Source organism: Muntiacus reevesi, chromosome 2 (genome assembly GCF_963930625.1).
Source record: "Muntiacus reevesi chromosome 2, mMunRee1.1, whole genome shotgun sequence".
Classification (NCBI taxonomy): Eukaryota; Metazoa; Chordata; class Mammalia; order Artiodactyla; family Cervidae; genus Muntiacus; species Muntiacus reevesi.
Window position 1 is genome coordinate 247628556 of NC_089250.1, and position 20549 is coordinate 247649104.

The window sequence follows — 20549 nt, forward strand, 5'->3', positions numbered from 1 at the left end:
ACAAATTGAAGGCTTCTCGCCCTCTTGAGTCACTCACTTGTGGAAGCTGAGTCCCATGTGTTCACTAGGCCTCTGATAGCAGTTCTGTTTGTTCATCACTGCCACCTTGACAGCAAGCAGTTATGGAGATGTGTGGCTAGCCTAACACTCCTGTCCTAATCTCCAGGCTGATCCTGGTTTCCTCCTCCACAGCCCTCTGCTTGTTCCCATAGCACCCACTAGACAAGGGCTGATGCTAGCAGTGTGGCTGTTGGTCTTGAGAATCCCACCACCTGGGAGCAGCTCGAAGCCTTTGGCATTTATTCCCTCTTGTATTTCTCATTCGAATCATTCTGGACAGAAAAATCCCAGGGAGGGAGGTTTTCTGTCCTTCTGGAGTCTTAGGTTTGTGACAGTAAGACTTGGCAACTGTGAGTGTTTACTGAGTTCCAGATACATCGTGAGCACTTCTCTTAATAATTAATCTTTACACTCCAAGGTAAGTTCCAGCTTAGAAAACAAGAACTGGAAGCCCTAAACAGAAAGATGACGTGATTTACTCAGTGTCAAACAGCTGTTAAGTGGAGTCAGGACTTGAATTCAGGCAGCGTACCTTCAGAACTTTCATTCCTGACCAATTGGCCATACTGTGTGTGAGCTCAGGCCCTAGAAGCAGTTGATGGGTTCTGTGGTCTTCCAAGAGTCTTAACTTGAACTCTCTCCGCTCAGATTGGGAGGCAGCAGAGCAGGACTTCCTCTTGCCTCTGTTGGCAGGAACTTAGCTCCCTGTCCAACTGAGTCCATCCCTGTGGCCCCTGGGCTGCCACACCTGAGCCTGTTGCTTTAAGGGAGGTGGCTTCCTGCAAAGTTTTTTACGATTCAATCTCTACTTTCCACTTTGTCCTAGTCGTTGGTGGTCCTCAGCAAAGGGAGATGAGATTTGGGCTGGGGGAGATGCTGCTGATGGTCAGATGACTGAAAAATGCTTTCACTGTCTCCAGGCCTCAAGGTGAGGAGGGGTAGCAGGAGGTGGGAAGAAACCAAGGGCCTGCGCAGTGTCTCTCACCTCTCAGGTTATTTCACCGCAATGGGCAAGGCAGAGGGTTGTTTCTCTTCTGATAGAGTTTAATTAGATTGTAATGGAAGAAAAAGGTTAAATCCCCTCCTGTGAACTCTCCAGAATCTAGGTCCTTAGTCGTCTATAGGGCATCATGCATCCCATGACCTGAGGGCCACCTAGTCCTGCAGACAGTAGCTTTCCTCTCTGCTTGTGGTTCCCCCTCCCCAAGCTCTCTCCAGCTCAGGGAGAAGGCAGACTTGGGAGGACCCCCACATCCATCGCCTTTGCTCATGAGTCACTCCACTCCTCCCTGCAGTGGCACCTTCTGGCCCCAACCCACCTTGAACCTGATGAAAGCAAAGGACCTCTGCCACAGTGATGGGCATCTGGGCCCATCTGGTGTTTTCCCCACCCTTTCAACAGTTCGTGTCTCTCCGACGTGGTGAGGGACTCCAGATTAGGAGCAACAGATAGGGTCCTCAAGGTTAGGAGGAGTCCGATGGTCCTTTCTGAACAGACGCCCAGACGCCCTATGTATCCTGTCAGCGGTCCACCTCCCTCGCTGGGCTGTGGAGGGGACGGGCCGAGGCGGGCCGCAGATTCCCCGAGCGGGCAGCGCCCCCTGGTGCTCGCAGAAGGGACTGTAGCAGGGTGGAAGTAGGGGTCTAGGAACTGAAAGAGGCACGCGACGTGCGAGACCCTCCCGGGCACACCTCTCCCTTCCCTCCTCAGATCTACCTTTACAGAGTAGCGACGGCGCGGGCGGGCAGCTGGCATCTGCCCACGTCCTTCGTACCCGCCCGGCATCTCCCGGCCTGCGAAGGCCGGGCGGGGAGGAGCCGGGCCGGGGGCGGCCCGGCAGGAAGCGGTGCGTACCTTCCGCTGCAGGAGGAGCAGGTGGCTGCTATGCGGCCGGGCCCCCAGGCTTCCTGTGCTCGCCCGCCGCCGCTACCGTTTCTCGTCTGAGTTCCTTGGGCCAGCTCCGGCCGCCGGGCCGGCCGCATGGCCCAGACCCCAGACGGCATATCCTGCGAGCTGCGAGGTAAGCGCTGCTCCTTCTCTCCTACGTGGCTGGGAGGAAGCCGAGCGGCCCCGGAACCAGTGGCCCACCCAGAGTCCCAGGGCACCCGGCAAGCGGTTCCGTCTGGTCCTCAGGAGGGCTTGGCGGCCCAGATCCACTCCACTCCTTCCTCGCTGGCCCCGTAAATGAGCCCAGGCCCCCTAGCCCCGTACAGACCACAGACCGTGGGCACGAATTGACCTCCATGGCAGGACCCGTCTCCCAGCAGGCTACCCTTCCACAGGCGAGATCACCAAGTTCCTGTGGCCCAAGGAGGCAGAACTGCTGCTGAAAACCTGGCTGCCAGAGCGGGAGGGTGCTGAGCAAGGTCATGTCCTGGTATGGCTGGGGCAGAGCCTGCCTGGGAGGGTCACTGGGGCCCACGCAGAAGGAGCCTCTTGCCCTGCCCAAGGTGTGAGACACTCTCTCCCCTCAGGCGCTGCTCCGATGGAGAGCCTACCTGCTCCACACCTGCCTCCCTCTGAGGGTGAGTCCCAGCGGCCCGGCCGCCACCCCCTTGCCCTCCAGCAGCTTTCCTGAGGAGGGTTGCTTCTGCGCGTCCATCCTGTCCTTGTGGACTCCGCCCTTCCAGTAGCACTGGGCTGCCGTCATCAGGCAGGACTGGAGTCTAGGCAGGTCTGGCTCTGAGATCCAGGCTGCACAAAGAACTGGGCTCCCAACAGGGTGGGGCTTGCGCTTTGGTCGGAGCTCACCCTGGCCCTCCATAGGTGGACTGCACATTCAGCTACCTGGAGGTCCAGGCCATGGTGCTGCAGGAGACACCCCCTCAGGTGAGACCCCTAGTACCCCACCGGGGCCTGCAGTCTGGTCTTGTCCTCCATTCCCCAGCCCCCACAAGGAGCCCATCCCTCACCCCACCCCCACCCCCAGGTCACCTTTGAGCTGGAGTCCCTGCCTGAACTGGTCCTGGAGTTTACTGGTGTGGCTGCCCTGGAACAGCTGGCCCAGCACATCGCTGCTGCCATCAGGAAGGTCTTCCCTCGCTCAACCCTTGGGTGAGGCCCAGCAGCTGACAGGGCTGGCAGGGAAGGGGGGCAGCGAGGGGTGCCCTGGATGTCGCTGTGGGGGGCCTCACTCCCAGGGCCTAGAAGTTCCTTGCCCCCTTCTCCTTCATCCCCCTCCTCAGGAAACTCTTCCGGAGGCCCACACCCCCCTCCATGCTGGCTCGGCTGGAGAAAAGCAGCTCCTCAGAAGCCACCTCACCCAGCAGCCCCTGTGGTAAGGGCCAAGGTGGGGGCCACGCAGGGCTTCCAGCTGACCCCCCCTCCTGCATGACCCCTGTATGTGAAGGGCTCAACAAACTGAACAGAGCCACTCAGCCACTACCCAGCCTGGGGCTGATCATTCTCCATCTCTGACCTTTTGTCTCTCTCTTGCCCCAATTCCTGCCCCATCACACCCTTGGCACCAACCCAGGGGGCTTCTCGGAGACATACGAGGCCCTGTGTGACTACAATGGCTTCCCTTTCCGAGAGGAGATTCAGTGGGTGAGAGTAGGGCCCTCTCTGGGGGCTCTGGAGACATCCAATTCCCCTGGTGCTTTGAGAAGTCCCCACTACCTCTTGTGGTCCCAAGCAAGTTGGAGGTACTTTCTTCCCACCCAGGATGTGGACACCATCTACCATCGTCAGGGCTGCCGCCATTTCAGCCTAGGAGACTTCAGCCATCTGGGAAGTCGGTGAGTGTGCCACCGGGGCTGTGAGGAGAGGAAGACTGCATGAGCCACATTCCTGGCCTTAGCTTCTCCATGGAGAGAAGGGTTACTGGACCTAGGATCTGGCTGGGGGATCCTGAGCTCTGCTCCTGCCCCTTCTTCCACTCAGGGACTTGGCCTTGAGTGTGGCTGCCCTGTCCTACAACCTCTGGTTCCGGTGCCTCTCCTGCGTGGACATGAAGCTGGTGAGAAGCATAGAGGAGGGCGGGGAGGGGGGGTTGGGGGGCCAGTGGGCAGCCCGCTGAGTTCTCTCCCCCCACTCTGGTTCTCAGAGCCTTGAGGTCTCAGAACAGATTCTGCACATGATGAATCAGTCATCCCACCTGGAGGAGCTGGTGCTGGAGACCTGTGGCCTGAGGGGGTAGGGGGGACAGGGCTTGGGGAGGGGAATCTGGGGGTTTGGGTTGGAGAGACTAGTGACCTGGGGAGGAGCGGGGAATCCAGGCTCAAAGCTTCACACCTAGGGTGTGGTCTGGTTCCCAGAGACTTTGTCCGGCGACTGGCCCAGGCACTGGCGGGACATAGCAGCTCGGGACTGCGGGAGCTCAGCCTGGCTGGGAACCTGCTGGATGACCGAGGTACACCTGAGCCTGGGGAAGCCCTGGGGGCTGGTGTTGGAGGTGGTGAGACCCGCACGGCTACTACCCTCATCCCGCAGGTGTGGCTGCCCTTAGCAGACACCTAGAGAAGCATCCTGGAGCCCTGAGGAGACTCAGCCTAGCACAGACTGGGTTGACGCCACGAGGTAGGCAGGCCTGAGGATGGTGTGGGGTGGTGGAGCTGGGAGGTGGGGTCTCCTGATGGTGAGCCCCCGCCCCTCTCCTCCATCACCAGGAATGAGGGCTCTAGGCCGGGCACTGGCTTCCAATTCAGCCTTTGACTCTGCCCTGATCCACTTGGACCTTTCCGGGAACCCCGGGGCACTAGGGTCTTCGGAGGACCATGGGGTGAGTGACTGTCTTTAGGGAGGTGACTGGGGATGCCGCTGCAGGCAGTGAGGTGTCGCCGCAGGCAGTGAGGTGTCGGGAAGCTCTTGGTGGAGTGATCCTTGACTCCTTCCCATCTCCATCCTCCCTCCAGGGCCTCTATAGTTTCCTGAGCCGTCCTAACGTTCTGACGTTCCTGAATGTCGCAGGCACCGACACCGCCCTGGATACTGTGAGGGGGTGGTCAGTGGGGGGGGAGGGGCTGATCTGTAGGGCTGGGCGGGCCTGTGGCCCAAGGGGCTACTGAAGTGGGGGGCGCTCAGTCCTCCGGCCGGTGTAGCCCACATCCTCCTCTCGCAGCTCTTCGGGGCGCTGTCCCGCGGCGGCTGCTCCAGCCTGGCGCACCTCGACGCCTCGAGGAACGTCTTCTCCCGCACGTAAGGGGGCGGGGCGGGAGGGGCGGGACTCTTCCGGGCCCCGCCTCCCTGCGCCAGGACGCCCACTCCGCCCACTCCCCACCCCAGGAAGTCCCGGGCTGCGCCCGATTCCCTGCAACTCTTCCTCAGCCGCACCGGGACGCTTCGGTACCTGGGCCTGGCGGGCTGCAAACTGCCACCCGATGCACTCAGGTCAGTGTCCCATGCCCTCGCCTGTCGGCCAACACCCAGGCTTCGCCTCGCCACCTCACTCCGGTCTAATCGCACCCTTGACCTCCCGGGCATCCTTCCTTCTTGATGTTTGCGCTCTGCTCTGGGGACCCTTCTCCCAGCTTCCGCTACCCTCTGTGACACCCTCTCCCAGGGCGCTTCTGGAAGGCCTGGCGCTCAACACACACCTGAATGACCTACACCTGGACCTCAGTGCGTGTGAGGTGAGCAGCCCGCCCGAGCGGTGGGACTTGCCCTTGGGGCTTGGGCTGCGAGGCGGGAGCGCTGGGCCGTTGGGCTCCTGATCTCCCCACCTGTGGCCTGTTGGCCTGAGCACGCTCCACTTCCCACCTTCAGCTGCGCTCGGCGGGTGCTCAGGTGATACAAGACTTGGTGTGTGATGCTGGTGCAGTGAGCTCCCTGGATCTGGCAGATAATGGTGAGGCCGCCCAGAAACCCATCCTCCCACCACCCACCAAATTCCCACCCCCCGCAGCTTCGCCTTGTGTGTGACCTGAGCCACCCCCCAGGCTTTGGCTCAGACATGGTGACTCTGTTGCTGGCCATCGGGAGGAGTCGGTCCCTGCGACACGTGGCGCTTGGAAGGAACTTCAACGTCCGGTGCAAGTGAGCCCGCATCCCCCTCCTGAGCCTCCCAACTGCACCCCACCACCCGGGTCTTCTGCCAACTGCTGCCCCGCCCACAGGGAGACCCTGGACGACGTCCTGCACCGGATTGTTCAGCTCATGCAGGATGACGACTGTGTGAGTTCACGGGACCACGTGGGATCCTCAGGCAATGGACCCTTAGACCCGTCCTCCTTGCTGGCCCCTGACTCCAACTGCAAATGGCTTTCTCTTAACCCCAGCCCCTGCAGTCTCTGTCCGTGGCTGAGTCACGGCTGAAGCTGGGCGCCGGCGTCCTGCTCCGGGCCCTGGGCACCAATCCTAACCTGACAGCCCTGGATATCAGCGGCAACGCCATGGGGGATACGGGTGCCAAGATGCTGGCCAAGGCGCTTCGGGTCAACACGAGGCTCCGGTGGGCGGGGTCACAGGGGTGGGACCAACGCGGGAAGAGGGCGTGTATGGAGGGCCTCGCTGGGGTAGGGCTGAATGAAGCAGAGCAGGTGGAGCTCAGGGGTGCTAATGCAAAGGCCAAGTGGGGTTGGGAGGGCCTTGCAGGGCTTCACCCCCGACTAAAGCCCAGCCTGACCCAGGTCTGTGGTCTGGGACCGAAACCACACAACTGCTCTGGGCCTGCTGGACGTGGCACAGGCCCTGGAACAGAACCGCAGCCTGAAGGCCATGCCTCTGCCTCTGAACGATGTGGCCCAGGCTCAACGCAGCCGTCCTGAACTGACAGCACGAGCCGTGCATCAGGTGGGGCTTCCCTCTCTCCCTGCCTGGCTCTGTGCCTTGGTCCTGCCCTACAATTTCTCAGTCTCTCTCGTGCCCAGATCCAAGCCTGTCTCTTGAGGAACAATCGCACAGACCACACCTCTACCGACGACGCCTCCCGCCCAAAGCCCCTGGGTCTGGGGTCAGATCCCTCCGAGCAGGTCAGAGTTCCCCCACTCAGCCTTGAGCACCAACAGACTGTAGGGAGTGGGGAGGGTGGTGGCCACTGAGAGACCCCATGAGTCTGAGGGCAGCCAGCATGCATGAATCCTGCTGTCCCAGACAAGTCCTTCTCCTTGATCTGCAGTGGAGCTGATAGCTCTTGAAATAGCTCCCTCAGATAACACTACTAGCTGCCTTTTGAAAGCATTTTTTTTTTTAATTTAAAAAAAGCTGGGTGTGGGGAGGCTACTGCACACAGCTGATTTGCAAGATATTATTTCTCCAACTAAGGAATGAACGCAGGCCCCTGCAGTGAAAGCATGGAGTCTTAACCACTGGACCACAGGAAATTCCCTTAAATCATTTAAATAGCCTCCCTAGTTAAAGACAGGAGGTATTTTAAATCCTCAATCAGTCCTCCCCATCCCCAACTATAACCCCACCTGTGAATTCCCATTCACAGGGCCTTCCCTCTCTGTTGTTGCCCAACCCAATGACCCTTTTTCTGGCTTCATCTCCCTCCACTTCTTTGCTTGGTGAGATGTTCCCCATACACCTGTTCCCAAATCCCACTTCTCTCCCAAGCTCCAGAGCCAAGGCATCTTGACAACCTCAGAGCTTCACATTCCACAAGTGATCTCGTCATTTCCCACAAAAACGCTTCTACCCTGGAGCCCAGCCTCACTGGTGCCCACACGCACCAAGTGCTGTGGACAGAGCTTCAATCCAGGTCTTTCTTGGCCACATTGCAGCCCCCACAGACCTCCTTGGTTCCGCATCTTGACCCATTCTCAAACATACCACTCCTTACTCCCACCCAACTATCCTTTGCTTCCCCCTTGTCTCTCTTCCACAGCTCCTCACTCGCATTTCTCTCCATCCCTCAATCTGTCCTCTAGGTCGATAATGAACAGATTGAGCTTCTAAAACACTGACATGACTAACCACTCTTTTCCTTCCTATTCTGGACATTTAGGAAGTATATATAAAGTCCCTGCAATGAATCAAAGGAGACACTGCTCTCCCTTCTTGAACAGATAAGGTTCCCAAGTGGCTGTCCTGATGGTGTCAGCTTCAGGACCTCACCCACCCTGCGGAGACCTTGGGAAGGGGGCAGTCAGGATTTGGGGACAGGGAGGGGACCAGGCTGCAGCTGAGCCCTCTTAACCTCCAGGAAGTGAACGAACTGTGTCAGTCGGTGCAGGAGCACGTGGAGCTGCTGGGCTGTGGGGCTGGACCCCAGGGTGAAGCCGCTGTGCACCAGGCTGAGGATGCCATCCAAAACGCCAACTTCTCTCTCAGCGTGAGCACTCCCTCCCCCTATGAGGATGCCTCCCTCTTAGTTAGGGGTCCACTTGCAACTCCTTTTCTTCCTTGGCCTCCAGATTCTCCCCATTCTCTATGAGGCTGGGAGTTCCCCAAGCCACCAGTGGCAGCTGCGGCAGAAGCTGGAAGGCCTGCTGGGACAGGTGGGAGAGGTGTGCCGCCGGGACATTCAGGTGAGATAGTGCCCTGGCCCCAGCTGCCCCCCTCCCTATATGCAGCCTTGACCCCCATCCAGAGGTGTGACTGTGGTATCCCGAGTCTGTGGTGACCCCCAGTGTTCTTTGGGGTTTGGAGCCCCAAGCCAGTGAGGCTGGGCCCCGGCCACACGCTCACTGTGCTCTGACCTTCTATTAGGACTTCACTCAGGCCACACTGGACACAACAAGGAGCCTCTGTCCACAGACATTGCAGGGTCCCAGGTGGAGGGAGCAGCTAGAGGGGGTCCTCGGGGGCTCAAGAGGTCTCCCAGAGCTGCTCCCAGAGCACCTGCTGCAAGATGCCTTCACTCGGCTCAGGTAGGCTGGATTGGGCTGGGCAGGACTGGGCTAGACTGGATAAAGACAGCACACTAACCCCTGTCCTCTGTTGCCATCAGGGACATGCGCCTGTCAGTCACAGGGACCTTGGCAGAGAGCATTGTGGCTCAGGCTGTGGCAGGTCTGAGTGCAGCCCGGGATCGGCTGGTGAGCAGGAACTGTGGGCTTATACACACACAGACACACACACCTGATCACTGCCTTGCAGGGTTTCTGTAATGTCTTGAGCAGGGATTATGTGCTTACACAGACTCACGGCCACTGCCTTGCAGAGGTTCTGTAATGTCTCCTGGGGTCATGTAGCCCAATATTTCGGGGTTCTCTTAGCACTGATAGGACCTTGGCTGAGACCCTGCCTCCCCATCTTTGGGGTGCCTGGTATTACAGGTGGAGAGTCTGGCTCAACAGGCAACAGAGGCAATGCCCCCTGTCATACCGGCACTAGATGGAGATGAGTCCAGCCCCCTTGGGCCTGGGGAATTGGAAGGTCTTTTCTTTCCTGAGGAGAAAGAAAAGGAAGATGAAGAGGAGCAGAAGGTAGGTGGTCCCAGAACTCTGGGCCTAGAACCTTAGATCTTCCCATCTTGTTCTGGGGTATGGACCCCAGGCTGAGTTTGCGCCCTCCTCACCAGGATGAAAGTTCTCCCCAGAAATGGCCTGAATCCCTCCACTGTCTTCACGTGGACTCCTCCACTCACAGTAAGTCAGGGCCCCAGGGGAAGAATTGCTCAGGTTGGACTAAAGTTCCATTAGATAGACCTGGCCACCTGTACACAATATATTCATCTCTGCCCTGGGAACTCCTTGACCCTTGAGTGGGCCAGGCCAAGACCCCCGTACAACTATAAAGTTGGGGTCAATTAGCACAGGGTGGGACCTGAGAAGACCAGGGCCAGGACACAGCCTTCTTTCGACTCCTTCCGTATTCCACCGCCCCCTCCCTTCCCAACCTGCGGGATGCGCATGCCTGGCGGCGTCGCGGGGCCGCGCGCCGCTCGGGGCCGCGCTCAGCACCACGGACAGCGGCGGCGGGGGAGGGGCGGGCAGGGGGGCGGGCGGCGTAGCCCAGCCCCTCCCCACGCCCTGGGCGGGTCCCCCGCCACCCTAGCGCCGCCGCTGCCGCCGCCGCCACCTCCCCGGGCTTGGCGCTCGGTGCTCTTCTGGTGCGCTCCCCTCAGGTGCTGCTGAGGAGCCGGAGCCCGAGCTGGCGGCTCCGGGGGAAGATGCAGAGCCGCAGGCGGGGCCATCCGCTCGTGGCTCGCCGAGCCCCGCCGCCCCTGGGCCCCCGGCCGGCCCGTTGCCTCGCATGGACCTGCCACCCTCCGGGCAACCCCTGCGCCATCCGACCCGGACCCGACCACGGCCGCGGCGCCAGCACCACCATCGCCCGCCGCCGGGGGGCCCCCAGGTGAGCGCCCTCCCCCCACTCCAGAGCTCGTGGAATTCGGGGTCTCAAGCAGCCCGTTCGCTCTTACGGGTGATGGCGGGCAGGGAGGTGGGTGATGGGGGCCCAAGACCACCTGGTCACGCGGCAGAGTTCTGGCGGCTTTCTGGCCACCCCCTACCTCAGGCCATGCCCGTGCGGGGTCACGAGTGTGTGGATTTCGTTGGGGGGAGCGCCTGGGATAGGACTCTGCGTCGGCTTGGCCGCTGCACGGGTAGATGTGTGAGAGGGGGCGTCTGTCTTACCCTCCCTCCCCCAGGGTTACTGAAAGATGCTGCCCCCCACCTCCCGTGGGGACAGTCCTGCGTCTACCGCACGTCCAGCGCGGGTGTATGTGTGGGCTGGGTACTGGCGCGGGCCGTGGGCACAGGGCCGGAGGTGGGGAGGAGCCGGCTTGAGGCCCCCCAGAGGGTCTGACGCAGCAGCAGGCGCCGCTGAGCCGGCAGCAGGCCGAGTGGGGTGGGGGTGGAGGGTACTGCAGGGACTGTTTGGAGCGGAGAGGGTGGCAAGTGGGAACGTGCGACCCAGGGGACACCTGGGTTCTAGTCTGCTGGTGACCAGGTGGTTTGGGGTGTTTAGGATACTCAATGGGACGAGAATGGGTGTGAGCTGTGTACATCCAGGGCCAAGTACAGGTGAGGGGGGTACGTGAAACCAGCATCTCTGCCCAGCCGCTGGACAGTGGGGGAGCTCATATCAGCAGCTCTAAAGGGTCACAGCAGCTCCAAAGGGTCACTGCAGCTCCCAGGTCCTGGAGTTGCCCAGAGCCTGCCGCGGGACAAGGAAGGTGGGGAGAAGTCACGATTGAACTCAGCCCTCACCCTTAACCCTGTGGTGTCCCTCAGGTGCCCCCAGCCCTGCCGCAGGAAGGGAATGGGCTCAGTGCCCGCGTGGATGAGGGTGTGGAGGAATTCTTCTCCAAAAGGCTGATCCACCAGGATCGCCTGTGAGTAAGGGGCATTTGCAAGGGTGGGGGAGAGGGTGGGCTGCTCCATGGGCCTTCCCACTCACTGCTGGCTGTTCCCACAGCTGGGCCCCTGAGGAGGACCCGGCAGCCGAGGGGGGTACCACCCCTGTCCCCCGTACACTTCGCAAGAAGCTGGGCACACTCTTTGCCTTCAAGAAGCCTCGTTCAACACGTGGGTCACGACCTGATCTTGAGACCAGCCCTGGAGCAGCTCCCCGCTCTCGAAAAACCACACTCGGGGACTTGCTTCGGCCACCAGCCCGTCCTGGCCGTGGTGAGGAGCCTGCTGGGGCTGAGGGGGGCACCGGCAGCCCAGACCCAACCCGCAGGAGTCGCCCTCGATACACCCGTGAAAGCAAGGCCTACTCCCTGATACTGCTCCCTGCTGAGGAGGAGGAGACAGTGGGTGCCAGGCCCGACAAGGTGAGGCCTGGTGACCATGAGCGAGGGCTCGCCTGGAACGGTGGGGGCAGCGGGCTCTGTCACCAGTTGGGTGTCTCTGTCCCCAGCGGCGGCCCCTGGAGCGGGGAGACACAGAGCTAGCCCCATCCTTTGAGCAGCGAGTACAAGTGATGCTGCAGAGGATCGGTGTGAGCAGAGGCAGTGGGAGTGCCGAAGGCAAGAGGAAGCAAGTGAGTTGGGAAGGGATGCCATGGGCAATGAGGCAGGTGACACGTGGCTGACTTTATATGGGTGATTTATGTGACCAGGAGACTCCTGACAGACAGGTCTGTCAGATTCACCCTCTTCCCTCTTGGTTTCCGTTCTGACCCAGGCCACCACTATCTACTCCTTGCAGTGGGGACAGTCCCATTCTCTGCAGATCTAACAGAAATCTGACTTCAAAGTCATCTTCATTTGAAACAGCAAATCCTCTAGGGAACTTGACTCCTAATCCTGCCTCAGGGCCCAAGAGGGCCTCAGCCCTGGTCACTGCCTTCATCTCAATGCTCTCAAGCCCTGTTGCATCTCAGGACCTTCACACAGGCTCCTCTGTCTGGAACTCCTCTCTCCCCCACTTCCAGCCTCTCACCACCATCCAAGGGTTATACAAGGTCCCTCCCTCTTCCTCCATCTGTTTCCCTTTGGGCCTTCCTTGACTCTTCCATGAACCCTGCTAATGCCACCCTCTGACCACAGTTCCTAGCAAGAATCACCACCCTATGGACTGTCCCTATAAGTTTGCAGGAAAATTAAAAAACACTTATGAAGTGAGACTCAGCTTGAAGTTAGAAACACTAAGTTATAAAAGTGAATCACAGAACTGAGAAGTTACTTTATTTGTGTGTTTGTACTTGCATATACTTCTGTGTGTTAACTGTCCGCCACCACAGACTGAGCTCAAGACCAGGATTGGGTCTGCCATGTTCTTGCCCAGCCCATGGTGGCTGTTAGTGGCAGTTACAAGAACAAGAATAAATAAATAAAACAAGGCTAGCATGAGGGTGGGACAGGACTAAGCTTGACTTCCCTGTTTCCCACAGAGCAAAGATGGAGAGATCAAGAAGGCTGGCTCGGATGGTAAGTGGGACCTTGGGCTGGAACAGTACATTTTGGGGAAGGAAGAGACAGTCCACAAGGGATTTGCTCTCCTGGGGGGAGGAGGAGTAGAAGCCATGTTTTTTCTTCCCCTCACCAAGGTCTGGTGCCTAAGCCCCCGACCCTGCCTTTGCAGGTGACATTATGGACAGTTCCACAGAGGCTCCTCCTATCTCGATCAAGTCCCGCACCCACTCTGTGTCTGCTGGTAAGTGAGAGCCACAGTGCTGGGGAGCATGTGGGGACAGACGAGCTGCAGGGGATTGGACCATTGCCTGACCCAGGTCTTGTGCCTCTCCCCACAGACCCTTCATGCAGACCTGGGTCAGGGAGCCAAGGGCCCGAGTCTGCTACCTGGAAGACACTGGGGCAGCAGCTGAACGCCGAGCTCAGGAGCCGTGGCTGGGGCCGACAGGATGGTCCGGGCCCCCCGTCCCCATGTCCCAGCCCAAGCCCCCGAAGATCCAGCCCCTCCCCAGACAGCCTGGGCCTTCCAGAGGATCCCTGCTTAGGCTCCAGGAACGAAGGTAAGCAAATACCCCAGTTTCCACTCAATACTGGGCTAGGGACTGGAGGAGTCCCCTCTGGGAACTCAGACCCTGAAGGTGGGAGGCAAGGGCTGGAGCAGGGGCGGCTGTCAGGCCCACATCCTGACTCCCCTGGCCTCCCCCAGATGGCCGGCTGAGGCCGCAGCCCCGTTTGGCAGGGCGACGAGCAGTGTCTGTGCATGAGGACCAGCTCCAGGCCCCTGCTGGTGAGGGGGGAACACCTCCCCGTGGGCTGGAGTACAAAAGGAGATGGGGGGAGAGGGCTCCCTTCGTGGCTCAGGTCCTTGAAGGGCCACCAGTGTCCTGAGGGGTTGAGAAATTGGAGCCAGAAGGCTAGGAGCCACCACTGCCGGGAGGGGGAGGGGGGGGGAAGGCGGAGGCTCCAAAGGCAAGTGTTGGGAGCAGGGACGGTGAGGACAGGCAGCCAGCCCTCAGCATCCCTCCCCAGGTCTGTCTGTATCCCACAGAACGGCCCCTGAGGCTACAGCGCTCCCCTGTCCTCAAGCGCAGGCCAAAGCTTGAGGCGCCTCCATCTCCAAGCATAGGTAAGGGGGGCCAGGGCCAGCTGGGAGGGCGGCAGGACTCCTTGGTTCAGTCCTAACCCTTCCTCTCTCCCTCTCTTTCTGTGCAGGATCTGGCCTTGAAGCCGAGCCTCTACCCCCCCAGTCTACAGAGCCCTCCAGCCCACCCTCCCCAGCCACAAACCAAAGAGGCGGCGGCCCCAACCCCTGACCTCTTCCTTTCTGCCGCATGAGATTATTTTATTAAAAAACTCGAGGGAAGCTGGTGTGGAGCTCTGTTTATCCGCCCCCAGGCCTGGACCTGTGCACACATCCTCCCACGAGCCCTCACACCTGGGTCAGTTCAGAGTCCGGCTGTGGCTCCATCAGAAAGTGCAAGGCCCAGGCCACGAGCTGGGGAGGAAGCCTGAGAAGAGAACCGAGGTTTGAGGTCAGGGGGGACAGGGACAGGGACAGGTAATGAAGACAAGTAGGGGCAGCCCCAGGCACTCACCTGGCAGCCTGGACCTGGGCACACAGAGAGGGGCAAGGTGGCTTGTACTCATACTGGAAGGCAGAGCCATCTCGATGCCTCTCTGGGGGGTCCTGAAGGGGACATGGTGTCTGAAAAGGGGCCAAAAAGGCTGCTAACCTCATCCAAGGCTGCCCCAGCCCCCAGCCCAGCTCTACCCAAGGTCCACCCCCTTCTACCCTCCAGCTGTGGGGGCTGTGCTCACCCAGACACAGCTGGACTCCAAGGCTCCCTCGATGGTTCTTGTCCTTGGAGAATGCTGCCAGGTCTTGGGGGGTAACCCAAGCTCTTTGAATTCCAGGCTAGGTTTCTGGGCCCTGCTTGCATGGCCAAGGTGTGACGGGCTTGGGGTGCAGCTCAGGAGTGGGGTGTTGGGTACACGGCTGGGATGTGGGGACCCGGGGGGCAGGGAGTCGTGGGCTGAGCAGATGGTTGACAGGGGCTGGGAGCTGCCCTTCTGCACTGGGTCTGGAGCAGCCAAGGGCAGAGAAGGCAGAAGGCTGATGCTGGCACTGTTCTCCTTTGACAGCAGCTGGCTGGGTAAGGCAGGGGTTCCTGAGGAGGAGGGGGACTCACCATGGGCACAGTCCCCTCAGCTCAGATCAGCTGAAGGACCTGTGAGCGGAGGCTTGCAGGGACTGTGTTCACCCCCGCCCAGCTGGGTACCCTTTCAGAGTCCAGGTGACAGCAGCAAGAACATGGGGCCTGAGCATCACCTTACCTGAGGAACTGGGTGAAGAAGGAGGGGAGGAGATCAGACTCAGCGACAGGTCCTGCAGAGCCAGGTGTGATGGGGATCGCTCAGGGCCTGGGGGCGGGGGAGGCTTATCAGCACTGGGGGCACTGGGCAGGCAGTACCTCCCTCTTGACCTCTCCAGTCCTCCTTACCCTGTGCCCTCTGACTTGGGCCCAGAGAGCTCAGGATTTGCTGGTCATTCTCAGAGATGTGCAGCCGTAGGCTGGAGACAGTGTACACAGCTTCTCCCTGTGGGATGAGAACGTTTAGTGTGCACCCTCGCCCAACTTCTCAGGCCGACATTTCCCAAGAGAAGCCCCAGACTGACCGTGGTTCTGCAGCGAGAGGCAGCCCAGGGGGTGATGGGGGCTGCTGTGTCAGGACCTGCCAGCATCAGACAGCTCTCAGCCAGGCGCACTAATGCCTTCTGATGCTCCTGGTCCACCTCTACCTCATTCAGAAGCTGGGACAGTGAAAGACCTAGGGGCAGGGGGTCAGAGAATGGGCTGAAGCTCAGAGGAGGAGGGGAGGCCTTAATAAGGAAGGAGGGGAGGCCTTACTAAGGAAGCAGTGGAGTTGCCAGTTACCTGCATTGGAGGAGGTGGACTCTGAAAGGTGCTCCCTAGAGAAACAGAGGGGACAAGACTGAGGAACAATCCTGAAGCCTACCTACACAGATCTGTCACCCCCTGACCGAACCACACCTGACCCAAGAAGCCAACCCCACACTCACTCCAAGCAGTCATACAGCTTTTTCCGCACATCTGGGTCCTCGTTGCTGGAAAAGAGGAGTGGTAGGCAGTCACTGTTCTCCTTTATGAATCACAGCCTGGTCATGGTGAAAGGGCGTAACTCTGTGAAGCTCTGAGCCATGCTGTGAAGGGCCACCCAAGACAGACGGGTCACAGTGAAGACTTCTGACAAAATTTGGTCCACAGGAGGAAAAAAATGGCAACCCACTCCAGTATTCTTGCCTGGAGAACCCCATGGACAGTATGAAAAGGCAAAAAGGCATGACACTGGAAGATGAGCCCCTCTTCCCCCACAAGGTTGGAAGGTGTCCAATATGCTACTGGGGAAGACCAGAAAGCAATTACTAAAAGCTTCAAAAAGAAGAAAGTGACTGGGTCAAAGTGAAAACGATGTTCAGCTGTACCTGGTGATGAAAGTAATGTCCAAAGCTGTCAAGAATACTACACAGGAACCTGGAACGTTATGTCCATGAATCAAGGTGAAATGGATGTGGCCAAGTAGGAGATGGCAAGAGTGACATCAAATCTTAGGTAGGAATCAGTGAACTAAAATGGATGGGAATGGGCGAATTTAATTCAGACCATTATATCTACTACTGTGGGCAAGAATCCCATATAAGAAATGCAGTAGCCCTCATGGTCAACAAGAGAGTCTGAAATGCAGTACTTGAGTGCAATGTCAAAAATGACAGAATGATCTTGGTTCATTTCCAAAGCAAACCATTCAACATCACAGTCACTGATGCCGAAGAAGCTGAAGTTGACTGGTTCTATGAAGACCTACAAGACCTTCTGGAAGTAACACTAAAAAAAGATGACCTTTTCATCACAGGCGACTGTAATGCAAAAGCAGGAAACCAAGAAATAACCAGAATAACAGGCAAGTTTGGCCTTAGGGTACAAAATGAAGCAGAGCAAAGGCTAACAGAGTTTTGTCAAGAGAACACACTTGACAAACATAGCAAACATAGCAAACATCCTTTTCCAACAACCCAAGAGACAACTCTACACATGGACATCACCAGATGGTCAATACTGAAATCAGATTGTGTTCTTTGTAGCCAAAGATGGAGAAGCTCCATACAGTTAGCAAAAATAAGACCTGGAGCCGATTGTAGCTCAGTTCATGAGCTCCATATTACAAAATTCAGGCTTAAATTGAAGAAAGTAGGGAAAACCACTAGGCCATTCAGGTATGACCTAAATCAAATCCCTTATGCTTATACAGGAGAGGTAAAAACTCAAGGGATTAGACTTAATAGAATGCCTGAAGAACTATGGACAAAGGTTAGTAACATTGTATAGAAGGTAGTGATCAAAACTATCCCAAAGAAAAAAAAATGCAAGAAGGCAACATGGTTGTCTGAGGAGGCCTTATAGATAGCTGAGGAAAGCAGAGAAGCAAAAGGCAAGAGAGAAAGGGAAAGCTATATGCAAATGAATGCAGAGTTCTAGAGAACAGCAAGGAGAGGTAAAAAAAAAAAAAAAAGCCTTCTTAAGTGAACAATGCAAAGAAACAGAGGAAAAGAACAGAATGCGAAAGACTAGAGGTCTCTTTAAGAAAACTGGAGATTTCAAGGAAACATTTCATCTAACGATGGGCAAGATAAAGGACAAGAACAGTAAGAACCTAAGAGAAACAGAAGAGATTAAGAGGAGATGGCCAAGAACACACAGAAAAACTATACAAGAAAGGTCATAATTCTCCAATAACCATGATGGTGTGGTCACTCATCTAGAAGTGAACATCCTGGAATGTGAAGTCAAGTGGGCCTTAGGAAGCATTACTACAAACAAAACTAGTGAAGATGATGAATTCTAGCTGAACTATTTAAAATCCTAAATGATGATGCTGTTAAAGTGCTGTATTCAATATGTCAGCAAATTTAGAAAACTCAGCAGTGACCATAGAACTGGAAAAGATCAGTTTTCATTTCAACCCCAAAGAAGGACAATGCCAAAAAATGTTCAAATTACTGGACAATTGTACTTATTTCACATGCTAGCAAGGTAATGCTCAAAAACCCTTCAAGTTAGGCTTCAGCAGTAGGTAAACCAAGAACTTCCAGATGTACAAGTTGAGTTTCAAAGAGGCAGAGGAACCGGAGATCAAATTGCCAACACTGGATTATGGAGAAAGCAGGAGAGTTCCAGAAAAACATGTACTTCTGTTCATTGATTATGCTAAAGCCTTTGTGTGGATCACAACAAACTGGAAAATTCTTAAAAAGATGGGACTACCAGACCACCTTACCTATCTCCTAAGAAATCTGTATATAAGTCAAGAAGCAACAGTTAGAACTGGACATGAACAACTGGTTGGTTCGAAATTGGGAAAAGAGTACAACAAGTGATATGCAGAGTACATCATGTGAAATGCCAGGCTGGGTGAATCACAGCTGGAATCAAGTTTGTTGGGAGAAAAATCAATAACCTCAGATATATAGATACCACTCTAATTGCAGAAAGTGAAGAGGAACTAAAGAGCTCGTGATGAGAGTGAAAGAGGAGGGTGAAAAAGCTGGCTTGAAACTCAATATTCAACAATCTAAGATCATTAGCATTCAGTCCCATCAGTTCCTGGCAAACAGAAGGGGAAAAGTGGAAGCAGTGACAGTGTTTATCTTCTTTGCCTCCAAAATCACTGCAGACAGTGACTGCAGCCATGAAATTAAAAGGCACTTGTTCCTTGGAAGGAAAGCTATGATAAATCTAAACAGTGTATTAAAAAGCAAAAACATTACTTGCTGACAAATGTCCATATAGTCAAAGCTATGGTTTTTCCAGTAGTTTTGTATGGACATGAGAGCTGGACCATAAAGAAGCTGAGTGCTGAAGAACTGATGCTTTGGAATTGAGGTGCTGGAGAAAACTCTCTTGGAATGCAAAGAAATCAAACAAATCAATCCTAAGGGAAATAAACCCTAAAGATCTATTGGAAGGACTGTTGCTGAAGCTGAAGCTCCAATACTAAGGCCACCTGATGCAAAGAGCTGACTCACTGGAAGAGACCCTGATGCTGGGTAACACTGAAGGCAGGAGAAGGGGGTAGCACAGCATGAGATGATTAGATGGCATAACCAACTCAATGAACATGAATTTGAGCAAACTTCGAGAGAGAGTGGAGGGCAGAGGAGCCTGTTATGCTGCTGTCCATAGGGTCACAGAGTTGGACACGACTTAGCAACTGAACAAAAACAACAGGAACTCATGTTACTAAAGTCCCAAGCCCTCAAACCCACAAGGCCTATGGAAACGCCAGCCCGGCCCGGGTGAAGAGTACAGTTGGATAGTGGAGGCATCACTTACCAATCAGTCACCTGTTCCCGGGGTTGTTCCGTGGGCAGCAGAGCGAAGCTGTCCACCTGGAGGTAGAACTCCGCGGGCTGGAGGGGTGAGTTCAGGGACCGGGTCTCAGGAGTTTTCAGGAAATCAGGCCCAGTAATCCACCCAAGCCAGCTTCACCACTCACCGTGTCTCCCTCGGCGACCTGGACGCGGACCTTGCAGTCCCGCAGCAGCAGCATCCGGCCTTCTGTCCCTCTGAAGCCAAACTCCTTCTCCTCCCTGTGGCGAGCACAGTCCTCACTGCAGCGCTCGCCAGAACGCAGCCCTGCCCGCCTGGGACCCGCCCACCTCGGACTCAGGGCTCAAGGCTCAAGGCTCAAGTCTCAAGGCTCAAGTTCTCTCACCCGACTCCAAAGTTCCCAAGCTCCGCGGAGCCTCTCTCACCAGTCTGAGGCGTTCAGGGCCTCACCCGTCACTAGACATCGGATACTGTGGGTCCCGTCGGATACAAGCAGCACGGCCTCCGCGTCGGGCGGCTCAGGGACACCGGACGAGCTCTGGGCCTTGGCCTCCAGCAGTACCTGAGGGCGGCGACCGGCGTCAAACCCACCGCCTTGGGGCCCCGCCCAGGTCTCAGGGCTCTGAGAAGGGTGTGTGCGTGTGGGGTAGGGGGGACTCACCTTGAGCAGCTGCCCCGCCCGAGGGCTTGAGAGTGCCTCTGACCCTAGGACCAGCTCTCGAATCCAGGGTCGCAGGACCAGGCCCCCAAAACGTGCCATTCCACCGCTGTAGCCCTCAGAGAGCCTCTAGCCCGCGTTTTTCCCGTGCGACGCTGCCCCGCCTCGCCGCGAGAGGGGAAACGCCAGACGTCTGGGCGGGACCAGCGGTCGAGGCCCCGCCCAGGAGCGTGCCCGCGCGTGCGCACCAACGCGTCTTGGTCCGGAACTTGGTTCAATTGGATTCCGTCCTGTTTACGCTTACTCGAGCATCTCTCAAACCAGCGGCGCGGCTTTGGGGCCGTTCTTCAAGTCTCCTGTGGCGCTGGGCAGGAAGGGGCCAAGAACTGGCTCCGATGGAGAGGGAGAGCTCTGGGACCTGAGGCTGCAGTCAAGCATGGTCCGAGCGAGTGGCTCAAAGCCACTTCAACGCCTGTGACCTCAAGGAGTTCAGCAAGTATTTGTTGTGACTCCACTTTCCTCATCTACAAAATGCGCAGTCTTGTTAGGCCAGTGGAAATAAAAGTACACAGTATTCAATAAACACAACTTCTCTCACTCTCCCCTCGGATTGGCCAAGCCCCTCCCCTAGACTCCGGAGAGACGCTCGGACCGTAGCGTAATGACGTAAGAAGACGCAAAGACTCCTCCACCCCATCTCCGTTTCCTAGGAAACGTGGACTCCGCTTTCCTTTC

General features: G+C 57.1%; 2 protein-coding genes across 9 annotated transcripts; one reads left to right on the plus strand and one right to left on the minus strand.

Annotated features, from left to right (window-relative positions):
• Window positions 1-1827: 1827 nt before the first annotated feature.
• CARMIL2 (capping protein regulator and myosin 1 linker 2) lies at window positions 1828-14072 on the plus strand. Of its 4 annotated transcripts, XM_065925562.1 has the most exons (39): window positions 1828-2081; window positions 2344-2438; window positions 2536-2586; window positions 2828-2890; window positions 2991-3115; window positions 3247-3338; window positions 3537-3607; window positions 3725-3798; window positions 3944-4019; window positions 4107-4195; window positions 4318-4412; window positions 4493-4579; window positions 4669-4781; window positions 4915-4992; window positions 5121-5197; window positions 5285-5389; window positions 5562-5631; window positions 5765-5846; window positions 5938-6034; window positions 6115-6172; window positions 6277-6449; window positions 6628-6790; window positions 6868-6969; window positions 8145-8273; window positions 8356-8469; window positions 8651-8811; window positions 8892-8979; window positions 9220-9369; window positions 9465-9531; window positions 10011-10240; window positions 11122-11222; window positions 11306-11666; window positions 11753-11875; window positions 12728-12764; window positions 12919-12990; window positions 13088-13309; window positions 13456-13536; window positions 13798-13875; window positions 13962-14072. In XM_065925562.1, exons 1-39 carry the CDS (start codon window positions 2042-2044, stop codon window positions 14060-14062), a joined length of 4191 nt encoding a protein of 1396 aa, XP_065781634.1. In that variant the 5' UTR covers window positions 1828-2041; the 3' UTR covers window positions 14063-14072. The 4 variants fall into 4 exon arrangements, with proteins under 4 accessions (XP_065781634.1, XP_065781631.1, XP_065781635.1 ...); XM_065925559.1 differs by having other exon boundaries at window positions 3537-3798; XM_065925563.1 differs by lacking the exon at window positions 13456-13536.
• ACD (ACD shelterin complex subunit and telomerase recruitment factor) lies at window positions 13539-20445 on the minus strand. 5 transcript variants are annotated; one of them, XM_065925567.1, is made up of 12 exons: window positions 19818-19972; window positions 19607-19718; window positions 19323-19416; window positions 19160-19236; window positions 15832-15876; window positions 15686-15720; window positions 15427-15578; window positions 15251-15347; window positions 15084-15170; window positions 14568-14917; window positions 14345-14454; window positions 13539-14257 (listed from the first exon to the last, which is right to left on the minus strand). In XM_065925567.1, the coding sequence occupies exons 2-12, from the start codon at window positions 19618-19620 to the stop codon at window positions 14179-14181; spliced, it is 1140 nt and encodes a 379-aa protein (XP_065781639.1). In that variant the 5' UTR covers window positions 19621-19718; window positions 19818-19972; the 3' UTR covers window positions 13539-14178. The 5 variants fall into 5 exon arrangements, with proteins under 5 accessions (XP_065781639.1, XP_065781638.1, XP_065781640.1 ...); XM_065925564.1 differs by having other exon boundaries at window positions 13541-14257; window positions 19582-19718; window positions 19818-20440; XM_065925565.1 differs by having other exon boundaries at window positions 14030-14257; window positions 14345-14436; window positions 19582-19718; window positions 19818-20435.
• Window positions 20446-20549: the final 104 nt, after the last annotated feature.

Coding starts and splice junctions, on each gene's coding strand:
- CARMIL2 (XM_065925559.1), top strand. CDS start 2,042: ATGGCCCAGACCCCAGACGGCATATCCTGCGAGCTGCGAG. Junction 3,339..3,536: donor CTCACCCAGCAGCCCCTGTG/GTAAGGGCCAAG, acceptor GCACCAACCCAG/GGGGCTTCTCGGAGACATAC. Junction 8,812..8,891: donor GATGCCTTCACTCGGCTCAG/GTAGGCTGGATT, acceptor TGTTGCCATCAG/GGACATGCGCCTGTCAGTCA.
- ACD (XM_065925564.1), bottom strand. CDS start 19,916: ATGGCACGTTTTGGGGGCCTGGTCCTGCGACCCTGGATTCGAGAGCTG. Junction 15,579..15,685: donor GTCCACCTCCTCCAATGCAG/GTAACTGGCAAC, acceptor CCCTGCCCCTAG/GTCTTTCACTGTCCCAGCTT. Junction 14,918..15,083: donor TTCTTCACCCAGTTCCTCAG/GTAAGGTGATGC, acceptor CCTCCTCCTCAG/GAACCCCTGCCTTACCCAGC.